Source organism: Bacillus rossius, chromosome 12 (assembly GCF_032445375.1).
Source record: "Bacillus rossius redtenbacheri isolate Brsri chromosome 12, Brsri_v3, whole genome shotgun sequence".
Classification (NCBI taxonomy): domain Eukaryota; kingdom Metazoa; phylum Arthropoda; class Insecta; order Phasmatodea; family Bacillidae; genus Bacillus; species Bacillus rossius.
In genome coordinates this window covers 13534709-13556599 of record NC_086339.1, presented here as the reverse complement: position 1 = coordinate 13556599, position 21891 = coordinate 13534709, and the positions used below count along the sequence as shown (strand labels likewise).

At 41.2% G+C, this 21891-nt stretch overlaps 2 protein-coding genes across 4 annotated transcripts in view; both read right to left on the bottom strand.

Annotated features, from left to right (window-relative positions):
* Positions 1-21891, bottom strand: part of LOC134537554 (neurobeachin-like protein 1) — a 611081-nt gene that overhangs the window by 139467 nt on the left and 449723 nt on the right. The gene's annotated exons all lie outside the window — the stretch shown is intronic.
* On the bottom strand, positions 8831-13739 carry LOC134537555 (cuticle protein-like). The gene is made up of 2 exons (XM_063378121.1): positions 13681-13739; positions 8831-10100 (listed from the first exon to the last, which is right to left on the bottom strand). The coding sequence occupies exons 1-2, from the start codon at positions 13690-13692 to the stop codon at positions 9030-9032; spliced, it is 1083 nt and encodes a 360-aa protein (XP_063234191.1). The 5' UTR covers positions 13693-13739; the 3' UTR covers positions 8831-9029.

Genomic DNA, 21891 nt, shown 5'->3' with positions numbered 1-21891 from the left:
CCAATCGAGTGGAAGAGAGATAGATGCGGCGCAAGCGTACAATGAGCGTGACGGGACACAGTGAAACGTGATAATGTGCGTAACGGGACACTTTTTCGTGCGTGCTGCCGGCGTTCATCGATTTATTAGACGTTGTCACGTCAAAAATAGCCAGTCATGGGGACAGTCAACAGAAGTGAAAACTTAAAACTTTGTTTTTAAATGTGTAATATGACATCGTCAAATGTACGTAAGAAAATTATTTTGGTATTATATCAGTACGATGTCAGCACGATATCATTTATCCTTACATCATTTTTTGGTCACAACAGATGTCAGTGGTATGTAAAAATTCTTTACCTAGCTATGACTTACCAGTGATGTCAGACCTAGGTCATGTATTCACGTGGTCAAATTAACTTCACTTACTGCTACTACATCATGTCGGTGCGTGCATTAATGAGAGGCATGGAAACAGTTAACCAGTGATACGATGATAAACTGCTGCAGTTTCATTTTCAAAAGATAATTTTGGCCAGGCATTTTTTCCCCTTTTTTATTTCATTGGGCTTGACAACTCGTCAACAATAAAGTGATTAAGAACAAAAAAAAGAACAACTGATATAAGGATACTGTATTGTATTGGGGATCCGTCCTAGATCTTTATTTTTTTTTCCTGGAGCAGAGGGAACCACGAAGAACTGAAATCAGGACGGTCAGCTTGTGGGTCCAGCACATTACCACTGCGCCGCCTCGCTCTGCAGGTTGTGGGCACACCACGCACCACTACATTCACAGGCCCCGGGTCGGCACCGAGGTGGTTCGGCGACGCAGGACTGCCTTTCACCGACCTGCACGCAAGGACGCGAGGCCGGGATGGACCCAGGGCCTCCGACTGCAAGTGTCACCTCCCCACCCGGCACCCACGCACCGCCCCGATTCATCCGAGCACCCACACGCCACGCTAAACCACAAAATGGCCGACGCCGATAATAGCAAGATGGCCGACTTCAGGGAAAGGGTGGGAAGGTGAGAGGCGGAGAGCACAACAGGGAAAAACTTAAGATTCATACCAGAGACCTCACTCGTGCATGTTAAGTTCTTTACTCTCTTTGTTTATCTAAAAACAACACGTCGAGAATTTACATTTTAGATTACAGTAATACTTTATTTTGTTAGAAGTTTTATGTTGAATGATTAAAAAATAGCAAATTTTGAAATAGAGCCACATTTCTGAAAATTAAAAATTAAAAATTCCAAGATGATAGTGGTATACTATTTTAACGTTCTGTGTAAATGTTACAAATTTGTGATATTGCGAGAATGGTCGGTTACGGTTATCTACATTGAAAAATACTATAAAATAATTTTATTGGTAAATAATGTGCGCATGCTTTCACGGCCATTGTCTGAAGTAGTTTGACTTCTGGGTTGTAGCCGTATCTTTGGCGGATAATTCACCGACGTTTCGGTAGAAATTGCTTTCGCCATCATCAGGGAACAGTTACCTACAGAAGTAGGTAACTGCTCCCTGATGATGGCGACTGCAATTTCGACCGAAACGTCGGTGAATTATCCGCCAAGGACACGGCTACAACCCAGAAGCCAAGATCCTTCAATTTTATTGGTTGGTTGGTATCCTGTGTTATGTGCCGCCCGAAGTTGCACGGGCGGGCGTCGAGCTTCCGGTGAACTTCGGAGATGTTCGGGTCTCGGGATTGACGGGTGTGGATCCTGCAGAAGCCTTCATTTCACAGACGAGAGAGCCACACCCGAAGTTCCCCGAAGTTCATGCTTGCTTTTTTTTTCTCCGTTCTATCTCATTATATAAACCGGTGTGGCATTAAATTTTGCGGTCGATTAGGATAGGTTAGCTACATTATAAATACTTTAAAACATTGTGGAAGGTTGGTTATATTAGGTAAGTATAGCTACATTAAAAATACTGTAAAATCATTTTATGGTTGCTTAGCAACTAACTTTTTAATATGTAGCTATCCAGGGCTAGGAAACCGTTTACATGATTTCACAGTATCTTTAATGTAGCTATCCTAACCAAATCAACCGTCCACAATGTTTTAAAGTATTTATAATGTAGCTAACCTAACCTAATTGACCATTAGTTATCATGAGTTACAATGAACAAAAAAAAAAAACCGAAGATGCACGATCGGTCGTTTGGTTCTCTCGTCTGTGAAAATAAGGCTTACCGTGGATCCTGCGGCCTCCCCGGCACAAGGCAAGGGGAGGGACCCAGCGCTCCGCACGACGGGCAGTGGAGGAATGAAAGGCTCTCGTTCCGATCAGCCGCGCGGGGCGGGGCGGGGTTAGCGTGCGCTCCGGTTCAGCGACGCTCTCCTTGACCTGGGTGACCCGTGGCGGGAGAAGGGCGTGGGGAGGGAGGACTGACCTCCGACCCGCGCGGGCAGAGCAAGTCAAGCCACTCACGTCTGGATCCAGGAGCTCCCCTATCGCGGCGCTGGGAAACTGGTCGGTGCTCGTCATGCATAATGTCCCATACCTCTAAAGGTCAAGCCCAGAACAGCTTAAACGCCAGTACATGACAACGGTTCTGAATAAAAAATAATAATTAAAAAAATTGTATTATCTTTGAAAGATTTGTGCAATGGGAGTGCATAACTTGATGTAGGCTTTTGGACATACGCCATTGCTTAGCACATGTATGTCTGCAGAAGAAAACTACAAAAAAAATACAAATGACAAAAACACAAATTAAGCAAAAATTGCTGTTGTCAGGATTTAACGCCACACAATATTCCACAATAGGAATATGGTCAACGAACAAGGAAAAAACAAAGAAAAATGGACTAACAGAACGAAAAAAAAAAAAAAAAACCACAAATTGTCATAATTGTAGAGTTACAAGCATCTTTTAAAATGTTTTTAAATCCGCATCCTGCACCAAATTGTTAGAAACAAATTTTGCAGCACCCTATGTATAGATAACAACTGAAAACAAAATAATACATGCTATATTTTTTTGGACGAATGAATTCTTTGCACGATTTATGCTGCAAAAATTCGGTTAACTTTTAACATTCGCAATGTATAAAAAATTGAAATAATTTGGTGCAGGGTGGGGCAATTCAACTGTTCTCGGCTTGAAGCTGAGTTATGGTACAGCCTGTATAGTTCTCATCTATAGCCTATGTCGTGTAAATTGTTTGGAACAGTTTTAAAAACTAGTAGAAGTTGCAGGCTGTCAATAGCTAGTAGCAAGGTGTATGTGTGTGTGTGTATTATTTTTTTTGAGGGGGGGGGGGGAGGGGGGAATTTTGACCAAAAAAAAACAGGGCCCGAACCCTGGACAAGTAATGTGATACGCACTGATCACGTTACAGCTATGGCCGCTGTAACTTCTTAATTGCGGGGTTACAAAGTTGTTATTTAAATAAAACGGTATAGCCCCGACAAAATGTTAGTTTCCCCCGGGTCCCTTTGTTTCTGTCGATAATCCCGACTAATGGTCTACGTATCATTCCGCATCTTTTGCACTGTCAACAATGCTACTAAACAACTCCACGTGATTATAAGTATTCGTAATTATGTTTGTTTTTGCAAGGTAAATTCAGGAAATCCTTACCACTTGTACTACTTTTCACAACTGTTCAATCTTAAATTTGTTACATAACACATAATATATTTTTACGACAGAATTCTTCGTACTTTGGAATTAAAAAAAAACTCTTAACCATGAAAAAAAAAATCGTATCTCTTCCCCCCTCTGAAACAACTGCACGCGCAACAACAGCCTGGAAGACGACCACAACTCGACCGCAAAGTCGCGGCCCCTTGCGGTTGGGGACTCTGAGGGAAGGAGGGGTAAGAAGGACATGAGGATAAGGGGGGGGGGGAAATTGCGTCACGTCGCCTGGACCCGGAGGAAGGTGGCGAATGTGCCCATAACAATCCAATTACCATAATGAAAACGGGCACCATTTACTTTCTCCCCCTCTCCTCTGCCGGCCCAAAGCCCCCCTCCCCCCCCCAGCTCCGCCTGCACTGAACCCGAACCCAACCGAGGCCGGTTTACCCCGAGCACCTGCAGCTGCAGCGGCGGTCGCGGGGCAGAAACCGCCCAAGCGCCATCCCTAGCAGAGTTTTCTTCGGCTCCATGAAACACCGAACAGATAGGGAGCATGTGTCTTTCGCCGATGCGGCCGTAACCGAGAGGGCCCTTCAACTTCAAGGCTGCACTCTGTGGAAAACTAGCCGCGAAAGAATATCCAAATTCTTGCTACTATATGCAACCTAGCGTATAAAATATATTATATTAAAAAAACTCTGTTATCAGTTACACACTAAAAAATGGTTAATAAATTATGGTTTTAATATAAGCACTTTTGTCAGGGGCGGACCAAAAAAGTAAGGGGTTTATTAGCAGCCATTAAAGATTCCACTACCCACTTCCTGGCTCCATCTTCAGATCAGTTCGATGGTGTCAAATTATTGTACTGTCATCCGGATTACATATACTGGCAAAGTTTCAAATCGATACGATTAGAAGTAGGTTAAAATCGACTTCCAAAACTTGTTCACGTAATCGTAAGTTCGTTAGTTACAAGTGACGCTATTAAAGGAGTTAAAAATACACACTCTTTCAGCACTGAACTGTTTGCGACTAACAATATATTTTTTTTTCGCACAATATTTTCAGACAATGTTTACACGCTCTAGTTGATCATTTTGCAGTTCACATTAAACGGTGTAGGCAGCAGCAGGGGCGCGAATCTGTGGCATTCACCAGGGAGGGGGGGGGGGGGTATGTCACGTGGCATGAGAGTTTTGCGCGCGGGTTTTGACCGACACAAGTCGTCTCCGAATAGGGTGCCTTTATGTTGCAGGCAATCCATATGTTGGCATGTATGCATGTAATAAAACATAGTTTTGGCGTTTACGACTATCAACTCCGTTTCATAGTCACGATTTTTCAAGTGTAAGCGGGTCCTCAGTTAGGGGTTTATTAATTCACGGGGGAGGGGGTACCCGGGCCACCCCCTGCCCCCCCCCCCCCCCCCAACCGGGATCTACGCCAATGGAAAGCAGTTGACTGGCTAAGCAATAGACCATTGTTACATTTTTACTAAAAGACAGCGTCAGAGGCCACAAGAATACTCGAAAGGATGACAGCATCTCGTCCTTTCACGAATGTCTGCATCGCCGATTCTGTAAGGATACTTCCAACTATTCGAAAGGATAGAAAAAAAACCGACATCCCTTAAGATGAAAGTTTCAAGAATCCTTTAGGCTAAAGAGTATTCTAAAGGTTGTATTAGGAAACAGCATTTCCGAACACGCAACAAAAAACAGGCCTACAGATAATAAATAGTGGGGTCGAAGAAAAATACGAAACAGAGACGCAGAAGAAATGTCCTTCTGTTCTGAATAGGCCCAGGATTTTCTGACGTGCTCTTCAGGTATTCGAAGTAAAAAATAAAATAAAAAACCTCACGCACAACAATCTCAATATGTATCAGGAAAAGTACGCCAGTTAAGTAAAAACCAGAACTTTAAAATTCACAGTTTCGTTCATATTTTATCCGACGTCATTATATTAATCGACTGATTTTGTGCGAAGTATTTTATGGGTGAAACGTATTACAGCTGTAAGGCGTTTTAGGTAAACTGAGCTCGATTTGAATAATAAGTATTGACGTACAAAATTTTTTTGAAAGTTGACTGTGCCACCACAGTTATTAAAGTTGACGTTATGTAGAAAAATCAGATCAGTAATCATATGTTCCATTAAAACAAAACAAAAACAAAAAAGAAAGAGAATAATAACATTCGGAAGCTAATTTTGTCATTAGTTATATGGACTTATGAAAATTCCGGGAACTCAGAAATCATACAGAAAATATAAATATCACTTACCTAGAAAATTAAGTTGTAATAAATCTTCGTTATCGCTTCTACGGCTTCATACTTAAATCGCAGATGAATCGCAGGGATTGATATAAAGTTTTATGGTACAACTTGCGTTTGCGCTAGAAAAGTTGACAGGCTTCCACAATCAGTGTCTAAATAGCCGTGGCTTGTGGGTTTAAGTTTAGCCGCGTCCAGGATAAAAAAAATATTTAATACCATACTAACACTACGAAGTTTTTCGTTATAACTTACTTCAGCAACTGAGCTTTAACTATGTGTAAAACTTGACTGTGCTACGAATGAAGTAATCGTAATCAGAACCAAAGGCTGTTTTCTGGTCAAGAAAATATATGCTAAGTGTAATACTGTGACTATTTAATGTTTTGGTGTTGTGTGACTGTAGCAACGTGTATTTCCATTGTAGCAAGACTTTTACATAGCATTAATTTATTTGAAAATCGTTGAGCTTCAAAGTTATCCAAACATAAAATGAATGCAACAAAAACATTATGTATGTATATATGTATATATCACGAAATTTTTGGGGACGAACGCTGGGTATGCTATTAATTTAACAAAACGAACATATTTCCAGATTCCGTGTGACCTATATGAATATATCTGCTAAGTTATTCATTCAGTAAAATAAGTAATTTATCGTTCATTGAATGACGATTGATTAAAAACATATATCAATGCTGGTTTTCACTGTACGTCATAGAGACAGTACAAGAATGGGAAAGAAAGATTGTGAATTTGCGTGGGTTTGTGTACTCATTTTTCTTGTCCTTTCTTGTGGTTTCCCTACGAAGAACAGTGAAAACCAGCTTCGAAATATGTTCATATATATATATATTAAATAATTAATCGTTTCTTTATTTTTTATACAAATTAAAACATTTTACTATAGTTATAAACGTATATAGGGGTTGTGTATTTACGGTTGTAGTGTTCTGTGGTGACGTCTTTCATAACGCATTACAGAGAGGAGGAAAAAAGTTACGATTTTGATGTTTCAAACAACCTAAAAAAAAAGCAGATATGCCAAATGTTTATGAGTAGTGACCATGTTACACGCACACACGTCCATGCCAACCCTGGCGAAGTCCTAGCGTTCAGAATAATAAAATAAACTGAACTCACGTTGCGTCACGAGGCGGAGAAGCAAGTAGTTCCAAGAACTTCCGTATAGGTAGCGCCACTTACCTGCAACAAACACAACGCCATCTGTTGTCAAACAAGTACACAATAAATTAACGGGATTTATTTTTACATACACATTTAATAAGAACGGAAGTATGACTCACAACAAATTACCAATTTATTCTATTTAGTTTTTAACACACTAAATTAATATATGTTAAACGCATAAGATACGGTGCATCAAAATTGAATCGTCAATAACAGTCATTCCTTATAAATGAAAATTTTGGTGATATTTTATTACTAATTCATACTTAAATATTTAAAAAAAAAACACAAACATTAAAATAACACCTGTAGAGTTATACGTATTACACTATAAACTCGTCTATTCATTTCGAAACAGAAAATTGTAACGTATATAATTAAAAGGTTTAAAAATGCTATATTTGCATTGATTACCTAGGTATTAATTATTATGATTATAATATAAAATAACTTTGATTACTTTTAGAAACAATGTTGAAGTAATATGGATTCAGTAACGTAACTAAGATCACAACATTAGTGTTCAATGAGAACGGAACACAAATTCCAATACAAACTGATGCCGATTACAATGAAAAATTAAAATTAAGTCTGAAAACAGTAAAAATAGTTTATTTTACATTGGAAGTTTATCCAAAATTTCATACTTAATGCAAGGAAAAAAAATTTGCATTATTATTTCCTAACCTTTATCTTTTTTTATAATTACACCATTCAATTTTGGATTATTTTTTAATCAACGTGTTTAGAGGATTGCTTAATCATTAATTTGAAATAACCTTTTACATATTTAATCTTCATATAAACGTGTGAGAAAATCTAGAAACAATGCTTAATAATTAAAAAAAAATCTATTAACTGTATTACTGTCACTGACCGAACTGTACAAAATGTATTTGGCAGCCAACGAAAACGGCTGCCCCGGATAACTTATCTTTACGTGAAAGAAACCTATGTTTCACAGATCATGAGTCAGACACCAGAATATTCTTTCTTCGGTCATCTTCGTATTTATTTCTGTTGTAAAAGTAAAAGGCAGGTTAGGTTAAATTTGTTATACCATTAATATTCTCGCAAAAATAAGTTTTTTTATGATAGGTATTTTTCGTCTAAAGTGGTTGGTGTAAGTAAAAAAAAAAATTGGTTATATGTCAGTTACATACACAGCACGTAAAATCATTGTTTAAGTATAAAATTCTCGCAGAAATTCCTTTCTTATTTTTTTATTTTCCCGGGATGGTAGGTTTTCACGCGTGCCGGCGTCCGTAGCTTATTGAAAGGTCCATTGGGTAAGGTGAACAACATTTAATATTCTAAAAATCGTGAAAATGAATAGATAATTTTAATGTGGGTTTTTTATTTCGACCGCGAAATATCACGTGCAAGCGGCTAACAGGTTATTTTCGTAATCGATCAAGAGTAAGTGAATATCAGGGCTTCCCTTTCAGCAGGAGGAGAGGGCGGAGATATTTAGTTGGTCCCCTTTAAATGGTTTTTTTCCAACACATTGTGCAGCTTCCATCCGCATGAAAAAAATTAACATTGGCCCGAGCCTACTGAAATATGTCGGTGATGCCGTGTCACTATCAAGAACAAAAAAAAAAAAGGGGGTGGGGCAATGCTATAAGAGTGGTACTTCATAGTATATTCCTTTTCCAGTATATTTTAGATGTTTGCGTCGTTCGTTGCAGTCTCTGATGATCACTGTCGACGAGACGGGAAGAGGAAATAACTAATAATTAGGTACACGGTAAAATAAATAATAAGAAAATACAATAAGAAAATATTTTATTATCTACAGCTAAGTACAATCATTTGAGCACGACATCAACATAGTCGAAGTAAATACATATTTACAAAAGCAAATGGCATGAATGGCACACTAGACATCAACACGAGGACAAGCAACAACACAGGCTCACTTGGAAGAAGGGGGGGAAGGAGGGGTGGCACGACGGCTGAGCGCCTCGTCAGTACGCGTAGCTGACGTAGGGCGAGCTGAACGACGCGTGGAAGGAGTAGGCGGCCGGGCCGGCGTAGGCAGGGGCGTACGCCTTAGTGATGGCTGGGGCGGCGACCTTGGCCACGGCCGGGGCGCCGTACGCCAGCGCGGGGGCGGCGGGGTACCTCGCCAAAGGGGCGGCGTAGCTGAGGGCTGGAGCGGCGGCGTAACTGGCGTAAGAAAGGGCCGGCGCCGCGTAAGAGACGGCTGGAGCCGCGGCGTACTTGGTGATGGGGGCGGCGTAGCTCGGGGCAGGCGCCGCGGGGTACCTGGCGTAGGCGGGAGCGGCGTAGCTCAGGGCAGGCGCCGCGGGGTACCTGGCAATGGCGGGGGCGGCGTACGAGATGGCCGGAGCGGCGGCTGCGTAGGCAAGTGCGGGGGCGGCGTACGCCTTGGTGATGGCAGGGGCGGCGTACGCGAGGGCGGGAGCCGCGGCGGCGGCGGCGACCTTGGCGACACCCAGGGGCTCCTTGTGCACGACGGCGTTGAAGCCGCTGACGGGGTCGGCGGTGTAATCGACCGTGCGGCGGGTGCCGTCAGGCTCGATGAGGGTGTAGCTTCCTTGCACCACGTCTCCGTCTCGGGTCTCCTGCTGCGCCTTGTTGTCGCCCGTCAACGCGTCCTGCACGCTGTAGGCGTAGCTGTACCTGGGGTGCGGGTTGAAGTCAGCGCCCACAGCGACGGGAGCCGCCACTTTGGCGACGGCGGGGGCGGCGTAAGTCGGAGCGTAGGTAGCGGCATATGCTGGAGCATAAGCTGGGGCGGCGGCGATAGCTGGGGCGGCGGCATAGGTGTGTGTAGAGTAGGCTGGGGCGGCAGCGATAGCTGGGGCGGCAGCGATAGCTGGGGCGGCGGCATAGGTGTGTGTAGAATAGGCTGGCGCGGCGGCGTAGGCGGGGGCGGCGTAGGCGGGGGCGGCGTAGGCGGGGGCGGCATAGGCGTGCGTGCCGTAGGCTGGGGCAGCATAGGCACGGGTGCCGTAGGCGGCGGCGGCGTACTCAGCAGTAGAGATGGCCAAGACGGCAGCAAGAACAGCGAGCTGTAAGACAAACGAAACAGCATGAAGATAACATCAGAAGATATTATGACCTCTTGTTTAAAAGGTCTGATGCAATAGGTGTCAAATATAATATTAAGATGATTGTGTTACCTGAGTTTTAGACCTTGGAAATGAAAAGGTACAAGCTTATCAGAATAACAAGATAGTACAAAATAACTTAAAAGATTTACACTACACATAAGATCAAACTCAAAGCACATACTTGTCTGCCGGGATATAGGAGAAAATCTTTCAAGTACAAATACATTATTTTACCCCCAGACTGTAAATGGGTACACGAGTTGCATCGCAAGACACACTACTCATAATCCTATATTAAGATATTTCCTAGTAGTTTTATCTCGCCGACGCTACGTTAAACAACACTAAAATTATGAAGATGAAGAGTTCTCCTGACGATGATTAACGCTTAGTCACTGATACAAATGATACTGCTACTTCGATGTAACAACAATTTTTGTACGAGGTTACTTCAATGTAAAAATAAAATACGAAATGAGGTGATTTGCAAGATAACACGAAATGATTTCAACGTGCGCGAGGTGACTTCAATGTTATATTAAGACACACGTACACGAGGTAACTTCAATTCAAGAGTACGACACATACACGAGGTGACTTCAAATCGACAGTAAGACACGTAAACAAGGTGACTTTACAATAAGACACGTAATGATGGCGGACAGTAAGACACGTAATGGTGGTGACTTTAACGTGACAGTAAGACACGTAATCGTGCAGTAAGACACGTAATCGTGCAGTAAGACACGTAATTGTGGTGACTTTAACGAACGTTAAGACACGTAATTGTGGTGACTTTAACGCACGTTAACACACGTAATTGTCGTGAATTTAACGAACGTTTAGACACGTAATTGTGGTGACTTTAACGAACGTTTAGACACGTAATTGTGGTGACTTTAACGTGACAGCAAGACACGAAGTGTAGCTTCGATAGGCTTGTAAGATAGAATCACGTTAAGACACGTAATTGTGGTGACTTTAACGTGACAGCAAGCCCAGAAAGCCACTAAGTGTAGCTTAGCTAGGCTTATAAGATAGAATCATCAGGTTTGAATAATTTTTCTCCAAAGTTTCGGTGAGAACTTCAGTCGCTACCTTCAGGGATGCTGTCACCTACTCAGGTAAAAATAATTACGCAACCTCGACGCGGCTGCCAACCGAAAGCCTGAACTAATGCAGACCTCGGACCTGACTGTCGGCACGCGGGTTGGAGAATTTAAGCCGTCAGCAGCTCTCGTCGACTGTCAGCAGTAGCGGTCGGCGTTTTCCTTCGAATCACGAAAGCGATATCAGTTTGAACCCAGGCCGTGACATAAGCAGCCGGACTTTCACCGAGCGGGCGAGAATGGAAAAAGGGGAGGGGGGGAACGACGACAGATATCAACACGTCGGCGCCTGGCGCCCCCGAGTGCGAGGCCGTGTTAGCGCCGAACGACGACGGCACGAGAGGAGCTGCATAACCTCTCAGGGGCCGCCACCGCCGCTCGTGCCATTAGCAGCCGACGGGAACGCGAGTGAAAGTCGAACACGTTTAGTGCGTTTTTAAGTCAACCACGAGATATGAGTTTGGGGCTTCCAAAGAGGTCCGCCTACATGCCAGTGAAAATTTTCCCCGAGTGTTCGTAAATTTCAAGTCGTGAAACCATGTTTCAAACGTGTTTGGAATAAATTTCCTCAAAAAATTACCTACAAATTTACTTTTAAATAGAATATGACATCATTTTGCGTAATAAATGCATATATTCATTCTAAAATCTTTACCATAGTAATAAACTATCTAATAAGACATGTTTTCCGGAACATGTCCAGCTTTCCACAACTCCCTCCCTGTACCTGCACCACAAAGGTAGAATCAGGAAACAGCTGATAGACTTGTTAGGATAGGCCTATAAAATCTTCGGCACAAGCTTGTTGCCCATCTCAAGGATCCGTGTTGCTTGAAAGCACGCCCCTCCTCCTGCCCAGCTTACGCCGAGCAGGGATCTCAGGTTACACGAGGACAATCCTGGTTGCCCTCGTGCACTTGCAGACATCTTTGGGCAGAAAAAAACACATGGCAATGCGTCGCACTGTTTAATGCCGAGCGTGATAAGTATTCGCTTTTCAAGTACGTACTATCTCCATCCACCGCTAGAATTCTCTGCCTGAATCATAAACGTAAATTACACAAAAACGCAAAAACGCGCAGATGCCAGCACTAAACAGCACGAAACAGAAGGAAATTTTAGACTATTATAAACGGCTCCGATAAAAGTGAAAAAAAAAAAAAAAACAACTAAATACCAGCTTTGGTCCTGATTTTCAAACAGGAATTTTATTAAAATACTGCTCATCTTGTTAAGATCTCTAAACAGTTAATACTATAAAGTTTCCGCACACATTATATGACAATAAATTATAAAACTTTATAAAAGGATAGTTATACTATTATAAAGATAATATTCAAATGCGAAGATCGGCTGATTATCTGTGGGGGAGGTGGTCATGGACAAAATGATCCTTCAGTGATTCCGAGGTATGAAGGCGAAAGATCAACACAACACCCAATCCTGAAACCTGGAAGGAAAATTACTTCCAAGGGTCCGGACTTAAACCTCTGCACCACCAAGCAGACGCTCTTACCTATGAGCCAAATGACTGGACCATAAAATATGATGAATGAATATAAAATAATATTTCGAACATGTGAATACCAGCGCGGTTAACAGAGTGGGTTCAGTTACTTCACCGGCCTCTGTGTGGGCTCGGTATGGAACATAACTTGCGGAATTCATTGGGTCGATTTATTTTTTATCACTTCTGTGGTCCATGTCGCCGCGCGTTATCCTTATCGGCGTAATTGAATGTATGTTACCTAAGAAACTATGTTTTCATAACGGATGATGATATCTACGTATTACCTAACCTACCCGCGAAAATCAGAAAACTAGGCCCAGTAAACAATATTTAATGTCTAAGGTTCCGCGTGAACCATCAATAGCACGGACATTTTTGTCACAAGAGCTGACAAACTGACGAAGGCTGTAAAACGAACACTCGGTGGCGGCGTGTGGAAGGGAGGGGCTCAACCGCGGGGCATCACAACATGCAACGACACGCTTCTGAACTGAAGACATCCAGGAGCGACCACCGGAAAAAGACCGACACGTCCAACACTTGTATGAAAAATTCCGGGAGGTACCGTCCGGGCGTCGAACCCGTATCGCGTCCGAGGAAGCCCACACGCAGTTTGCCTCACTCGAACCAGTGACTACTACTCCTCCGACGAAGGGAGTGTCCTCAGAAGTAAATTCACCTAAACTCACGGCATACTTACCACTGAGGCTCCCAGGATGACTTTAGGAAACGGTACAAGTTTGAAGAGATCGAATGGAACAGCGACGAGGGAGGGTTAACGGTCAGGTAACGTCCGTCACGTTCACGATTTGTCGACGTGCGAGATGACGCAGTGTGAATCTCAATGGAGACGACCCGGGTTCGAATCCCGGCACGCGGAAGCGCTGTGAAGGTTCCTCCCGCCAGCTAAGACGCGTACCTTGAGCGCCATGTCTGGTCGGCCCGGCTGCAACTCTGGAGGCGGAGGACTGACTTGGACGAGTGACCGGCGAGGGACCCCAGGAGGCTTATATACACCGCAGAGCGCGGGGGGCCCAGGAAGTGCCCTGGATGTGGGTCGCGGAGGAGCTTGTCCGCCGCCTCGCAACTGGACCACGGGCCGCCCCGTGTTACGCGACGGACATCACACACACGCACGCACGCACGCGCACACCTGACCGCACCCGCCCGAATCACGCGCGCGGCCGGCCAGACCGCGGTCGAGTCCGCGGTTGCTATTTATAGACGCACCTACCCTACACGGCCTGGCCATCAGTCGGCCGAAATAAAATAAAAAAAGGGGGGTATTATCTTTGAAAGATTTGTGCAATGGGAGTGCATGACTTGATGTAAGCTTTTGGACATACGCCATTGCTGAGCACATGTATGTCTGTAGAAGAAAACTACGAAAAACCAAAAGCCTAAAACACAAATTAAGCAAACACTTGCTGTTGTCAACAAGATACAAACACCACATAATATTCCATAACAGGAATATGGTCAATAAACAAAGAAAAACTAAGAAAAATGGACTAACAGAACGACAAAACCCCCACAAATGATGACAGCACAAAAACATATTGAACCCAAAAAAATTCAGCACAACAGTTGAAACGAGACAAAAACACGACAAAACGAAAAGACGAAACAAACACAATAGTTTTCCAAAACAGAAAAGAACGAAAAAACCCCACAAATGATGACAGAACAAAAATATTGAACCCAAAAAAATTCAGCACAACAGTTGAAACGAGACAAAAACAAGACAAAACGAAAAGACGAAACAAACACTTGTGTTTTCGTACCATGTGCGTCTCTGCCTGAGGACGGGAGCAGATAGCAGTTCCCGAAACGTCGCTTGTTTCTGTTTTGGAAAACTATTAGAATTAGTATGTACAAAAATAGGCAAAAAACCAATTTTGCCTGAAACATTGGAGAAAGAATTGGTGGATTACTGCACGACCATGGAAAGCAATTACTATGACCTAACTGTAAAAGACATTCGTCGCATGGCGTTTCAACTTGCGATACGCAAAAAAATTCAACATCCTTTTTCAGTTGAAAAAAAAATGTGCTGGTCGCAAATGGTCCCGTCTGTTCCTGAAGTTGCTGTGGCAAAACGAAACAAGGTGTGCAGAAAATAAGCATCTCCAATTTTTGAAGAAAAAAAAATATTTTTTTAAGAAAAAAAGGGTTAAAATATTTTTAAGTTTTCTTAGAAACAAAACCTTTAAAGTACGTTATTTTATTTGTTTTTTTTTTTTAAATAAAAGGGACGAAATTAAGAACACTTTTTCCCAAATTCAATTTTTTTCGACTGCAACATTTTTTTTCAACGTGAATATACTTTTGTTTTCTTTCTGTGAAATATATTCTTATGCATGAATAGTTGTGAAGTAAACATCCAAATTTTTAGAACAAGAACACACTCCGGAGAGCTCGTAAGGGTCTAAATACGACTGGGGGACGAAATATGGGCTACCTACCTACTGCCCACATCCTACTCCACCCAGATACTACCAGAACTTCAAGGAGTTATTTGATACCCCGAAGTTTGGTGGATTCATTTAACAAGTTAAAATCCAGAAACGTGAATTTTTTCTATCTAGCGAGTATTTTAATTGTGCCATGGTTATTTCGTTACGCCCCAATGCAGTCTGAAAAAAAAAACATTATTTTTTGGTAGAAGGATTAATTCTTTGCATTTTTACATCAATAAGTCGGTGCCATATTTCCTCTAGCCGCTGCCACAATTTAACCTTTCGGCCGGATTGCATGTGATTGAGTAATGTGAAGATTGTAACTTTGTTGTTGGTTTGCCCTTCATCAAGGGGCGGCTCCAAGGCAGGGCAAGCTGGACAATCGCCCACGGTCCCACAACTATATGGGCCCCGCGACCGTGTTTTCAATTTCGCACACTTGTTTGTCTAGTGTTCTGTTAAAAATATGGACAATAGTGGGAAAATCAAAATTAAAATTTTAATCACACGTACATCAAAGTACCAGTCAGTACCAATTTCAATTTCGTGATTTCAAATTAGGAAAACAAAATTTCAAATTGTTTATTTCCATGGATAATTACGGGCTTTCACCGGAATTCGATCGTAAGCATTTATAAAACTGATCCGAGGGTAATTTATCAGGAAATATTGTTAAAATTTTTTTAAGACAAATGAGCAAAACCATCGTAATAAATGAAGTTTTAAGTTGACTGAAAAAAGTTTGTTCGAAAGACTTCATTTTTCAAAATTTCCAGGGAAGGGCCTGCGTTAAAGTGAACAGCCCCGGGTCCCGCAAAGTCCCAGGCCGCCACTGGCAGTCGCAACGAGTCAAAAGTGACCACGATCCTATCAGAACGCATGTAACATGTATGACGGCATAACATTATATATAGCCTCTCGCGCGAATATCGCGGGTTTCTAACAATTGAAGGACCGACGTCAAATAATTTGGTTGTAATAACAGTCAGGTAATCCCACGACGTGTAAGCAGTCGATCGGAAAAATGACCCAAAGGCTCGAGAAACCACAGCGCCAGTCTATTCTGGCCACTGCAGGTCCTTGGAGGCCGATGCCATCCACAAGGTCTCCCAAGAAGTGTTGCAATCACATAACACCACGCACACCCGAGTCCAAACCCACCTGACCCGACCTGACTGCGGTGACCGAATAGGACAGCAGCACATGCCTGTGGTCACACCCGCACTCTTGCAGCATCGAGACACTGGTGGTTCCCTGTGCCGCAGACTGGAAGCCTACAACTCACGTAGTTTCGGTTCCCTGCAAGAATTTCCGAAGATTTCCGAAGTTTTGCGTTTTGGTATTAACGCCATTTCAGCCGCTAAATCAATGAAAACAAGCATGTTGTGACTGACCTAACCTAACCTAACCTAACCCTTCGATATTTTAATTTCAATTTTAGAGAGAAATCCGAAGTTGCACGAACGTGGTAGGGAACCGAAACTATGTGAGTTGTAGGCTTCCCGCCGCAGAGGGCAACCCCCGGCTCAGCGGGTCCGAGCGCCACACGCGGTTCTGCGCGGGAAGCCTTCATTTCACAGACGAGAGAGCCACACCCGAAGTTCCCCGAAGTTCATGCTCGCTTTTTTTGATTTTTGATTTCACAGTATCTTTAATGTAGCCTTCCTAACCAAATCAACCGTCCACAATGTTTTAAAGTATTTATAATATAGCTAACATAACCTAATTGACCATTAGTTATCATGAGTTACAATGATAAAAAAAAAAACCGAAGATGCACGATCGGGCGTTTGGCTCTCTCGTCTGTGAAAAGAAGGCTTCCCGTTCTCCGCCGAAGAAAGTCCCTCGCTGGTCAAAATAATCAAAACATGTACTAATGTGGTCCTGTGTACACATTTTAAGGGTCGTGCCACTAATTTGATCGAAATTTTGTTCCTAACGTGTACTTATTATTGAAGATTAATGAGATAATGACGAAATATTCTTTTTTAAAACACCACCAAATCTTGGCTCTACACATCAGCAAGGAATTAGGGACGGGATATTGGCCAATGTTGTACTATCTCACTCCCTAACTTCTTACCTCCGTGGTCTATAATTATTTGTTCGCCTACAAGGATGTCATTGTAATTGATGCCCATACTTGTCATTCCGTAGTTTAGGCATAATGTGCCGGCCATGACAGTAGCCCTTTAACTATTAATGTGGGGCACTAGCTATACAACGCTATGCTTTACTTTTTAATAACTACACATAGAGACTGAATATTTTGTAAACTTAGAAAAAAATTTTAATATTAAATAAGACATAAAATAATATTTTATAATTGACGTGACTTTCGCTGCATTTTGTGTTTGCCTTGCATTTCGGTGTTATTCTGTGTATTGACTTTCATTTAAGTGTTTGGCGGTTTATTTGACTTCAATTTCGCTGTTATTTCGATTTTACTGCTATTCAACAAATTATCTTGCCTCTACTGATGTGTTGTGAGCACCTATGTTTAACATTACTCACTTCGACATGGAATGTTTACGATTCTTCCTAGCGAGTGCCTTTCAAGCTACTAAGCACACGTCTTGCATTAGCCTTATTCTGGATAACACAGTTGACTAAAACTTTAGAACAGACCTTACACACCCCATAGACTTATCAATACCTACATGTTTTAAAACCACAACTTAATTGGATCTCCTGTCTCTCTTTCAGCTTACTATTTTATATTTATGTGGAACTCTGATCAATTTACTCAGTTTTAACGATTGACTTCCATGAAATTTAAAAAAAAATGTTTTTTTTTTTTTTTTTTTTTGCATTTTTAAACTTTTGGGGGACGAACTTATAAGAACTTGATTGATTACAGAACTGGAAATTTTCAGGTTTACATTTCGCGACACAGTTGAGAGGTTTTCTTTTCTCTCTCTCACAGAAATCCACTTCGCTTTACTTAGGTGTCAAAACTTAAATTTAAAATGTTTTGACCTGGAGAACTTCTCGTTGGTTATAAGTTACGAGGCGGCAAGATGAACACGAGGAAGGAAAAAAGTCTCCCAAAACACTTATTTTAAAAGCGAGGTAGCTATACACACTACAAAATAAACTGATACAACAAATCAGAGCACTTGCTTGTTTCTCAACGTAGAAAGTGAATGTGGGCGTTTCGCGGGAAGGCAACCGCTTAGCACCGAACCCGAACGGGCGCCGGGCCAGGAAGCAAGTTTTAAAATTTTTATTTTTATTTTTTACCGTGAACAAGCGGTTAGAAGGAGAGCAAAAAAAAAAAAAAAAAGGAGGGGTTATTCCACATACTGGAGCAGTGCTGACCGTGTGTTTCGTAACGCGGGCCCTCCGTACACGGCTGAAAGTTCTATACACACACACACACACACACACACACATAGGCATGCGTGACGCACGCAATATCGTTCTTTCCACGCGTGCGTTTTCCAAAACTGCCCCCCCCCCCCCTTCCCCAAACCACTGAATTATAAGTGTATTTAAATCACGAGAACACATGGATTTGCTCGTTACCCTAGGTTAATAAAGATGTTTCACATCTCTGGCGAGTGGTGAAAGACTCGCTCACAATTTTTTTTTTTCCTAGTTCGAGGGTGAGAACCGCAACGCCCCGTTGTTGGCGGCGACTGCTTGTGGCGCGGAACGCGGAAGCCGCGGCGCTCGGCGTGCAGAGCGAGGCAAGGCCGTCGGCGCTGCACCCGGGGCGGGCGGCCCCAGTTTCGGCGGCCTGCAGCGTGACGCAACCGGCGCTCTGGGCGGGGCGGGGCGGAGAAAGTGGACCCCTAGAGGCGCGCATTCCTGCGGGGGCCATCGCTCACGCCAGCAACAACAACAACAACAAACAAACAACAACACTGCCGAGCCGGGATACACTCCCATATGCCGCTTCCGAGAGCTTCCAGCCATGGGTGGGAGCTGTAACACGAATAAATATTCGATAGGCCTGTTTTCGTGGGTCCGAGGGGAGTGTTATGGATAACTCTACCCCTCCACCTCACTTTCCCCCGCAAAATTCACATCCCGTGTTCCTTCTCTAGAAACGTTGACACAAGAAGATGATGCTTTAATACAAATTTTTGGCCTTCTGATGACCCTCGGGTGTTTTTTTTTTCTTTTCAAATAGTTAATTATTTTTTAAAATAAAACGTGACTATAATTTCTAGTATTCAGTAACCATAAATTTAGCCGTGTATTCGTTATTCTAAGCTGGTTAATGAGTTTCTCTAGATATTTGCCGTGGCCCTGACTTGACTAGGCCCTTGCCTCTAGCCTTGAATGGCGTATCCATTCGAGGAAAGGATGATTCGCTAGCGTCACTCACACGCACCCTCTTGGTCCTTGAAGGTCCCTTACGTAGAAATGTGACCTTGGTCGGTAGTCGAAAAATTTATCCTGCACAATTAGTAACGATTGCAAATGTAATAATATAGTTAATATACATTTTATACATTTATATGGTCTTTGAAAATCTCTCTCTGCGTAATCTCTACCTTAACGTGGATACATTTTTTATATTAAACGAAAATATATATATATGGCATATGAAATTTTGAAACCAAAGTGGTGTCTCTTAGTTTCTACTGATTCCCTATATGAAATAAATTTACAAATACTAGGCACGACTAACAACAGCTTCTGCCGTCTAGTACTCCACGTTATGCACGTTGTCTACCTTACAACATACTATAAATATTTATGTGTCAGTAACCTACCATTTTTTTTGAAAATGAATATGTTTAGAGCCAAATTAGATGACCAAATTTTTAATAATTATTGTAGCCATTTAAATGCTGATAGCTCATTAGATTTGCCCTTTATAGAGAAAAGTATTAAAGTTGGTACCGAATTAAGTATTTTAAGTGTTTAATATGATGAATACTTAAGTTATAAGGAGTTTTTAATTTATAATTACATTACAGCAGACTACATTTCTTTTCATGAATTGTTCCGAAGGAAACAATTTTCGCGGTGGCTGTAACTACTGTTCATTAAATTACATTTAATTCATTTTTTTTTCTAAAAAAATGCAATAAACGCGTGTTTAGGTGCCAGTTTGAAAGTAAAAGATATTCAAACAATCACGTCAGGCTTATTTGCTTCGAGGCATCGCCTTTCGGCGTTTCTCAGTATTGGTTATGAGAAAATGTAATGTACCTGTCTGCCCGCCACGTTTAGCTCACAGCCAAGTATTACCAACAACACTAAACAAACAACTGATCGCTGGTTGGAAGACGATGTGTACGTTTAGTAGCAAGTAGTTGTCAGCAAAAAAAAAAATTGCTTTGCAAATGAAAAAAAATTCCTTTCGGCACAGCCTAGATACGTAGGTATATTTCGAAGCAACTAATTCTTCTGGAAATATTTTGGAAACTTCAATAACATTTTGGAACATTTTAAGAACTTGTTGTACACTAACATATTTATGTTCTTCAATAATACAAAATGATAGATTAATTTTTTTTTTTCATTTTCCATGCAGCGAAAATATTGCGATTGTTTTTAACTTAATGCATCCAACATTGAATAGCTTAGAAAGAATTACATATTATGCCAACACCTTCAAAAACTATTTTCATTATCGCACTAATAATGTGGTCCTATAAAAATTTTCTTTGCAACAATTTTTAAGATAATATGATGGTTTGAAAAAAATTCGAATGAATATGACACTAAGAAAGTTTTGATTTTTTTTTAAATTTCAACCCCTTTTTTTAAAGCAATGATTTGTTTAATCAAAAATTGTTTGAGACAAAGTTTTAGATAAAGTTTAGGATTCATACAACAAATTATAACGGATTTTATAGTATACTTTCAAACCTTGTTACTTCAACCCCTTGCAGTAATGGTTGTTTATATAACAATTTATTTTAACACACGTTTTAGACAACATTTAAAAAATTTAAACATACGTAATAACGTATTTTATAGTGTAAATGGTAGTGAAGTTTTATTTATTTTCTTATTTTAATCCCAGGTTTTTCTTTCCCCTTACAATCACTGTTTAATTTATCTAAAATTGTTTTAGATAAAAGTTTGATATAAAAATTATAATATTTACAACAGTTTGAACGGATTTGATGGTGCGATTACTAAAGAAGTTATGAAATTATTTATATTTTAACCACTCTCTATCCACTCTTTGCAACAATGTATATTTGTATCAAAAATTTTTCAGATAAGAGTTTTAGATAATATAAGTTTACGAACAATTTTAACGGATTTAATATTGTAATTACTAAGGGAGTTATTAATTAATAGTTTTGTCCTTCAATCTCTGTTATTGCCATCCCCTGCAGTAATAGTTTGTGGTATAAAAAATTATTGCAGACGTAAGTTGTAGATGATTTATGGTTTTAGAATAATTCAGAATAAATTTAATAGTGTACATGGAACGGAATTTATAATTTTTTTCTCAAATATTACCTCTGTGTGTTGAATCTCGTTTTTGCAATGGTTCGTTTCATCAAAAAAAAAAAATTAGAAAAAATAATATTTTAGATAAAGATTATGCCATTTACAAATAATTTGAACGGATTCCAAAGTGTGCCTACAGAGGAAGTTAATTTTTTTGTCCCTCAAACCTTGTTTTTTTTCCAACCCTTGCAGTTATTTTGGTCGTATCAAAAATGTACTTAGACACACATTTTTGATACTAC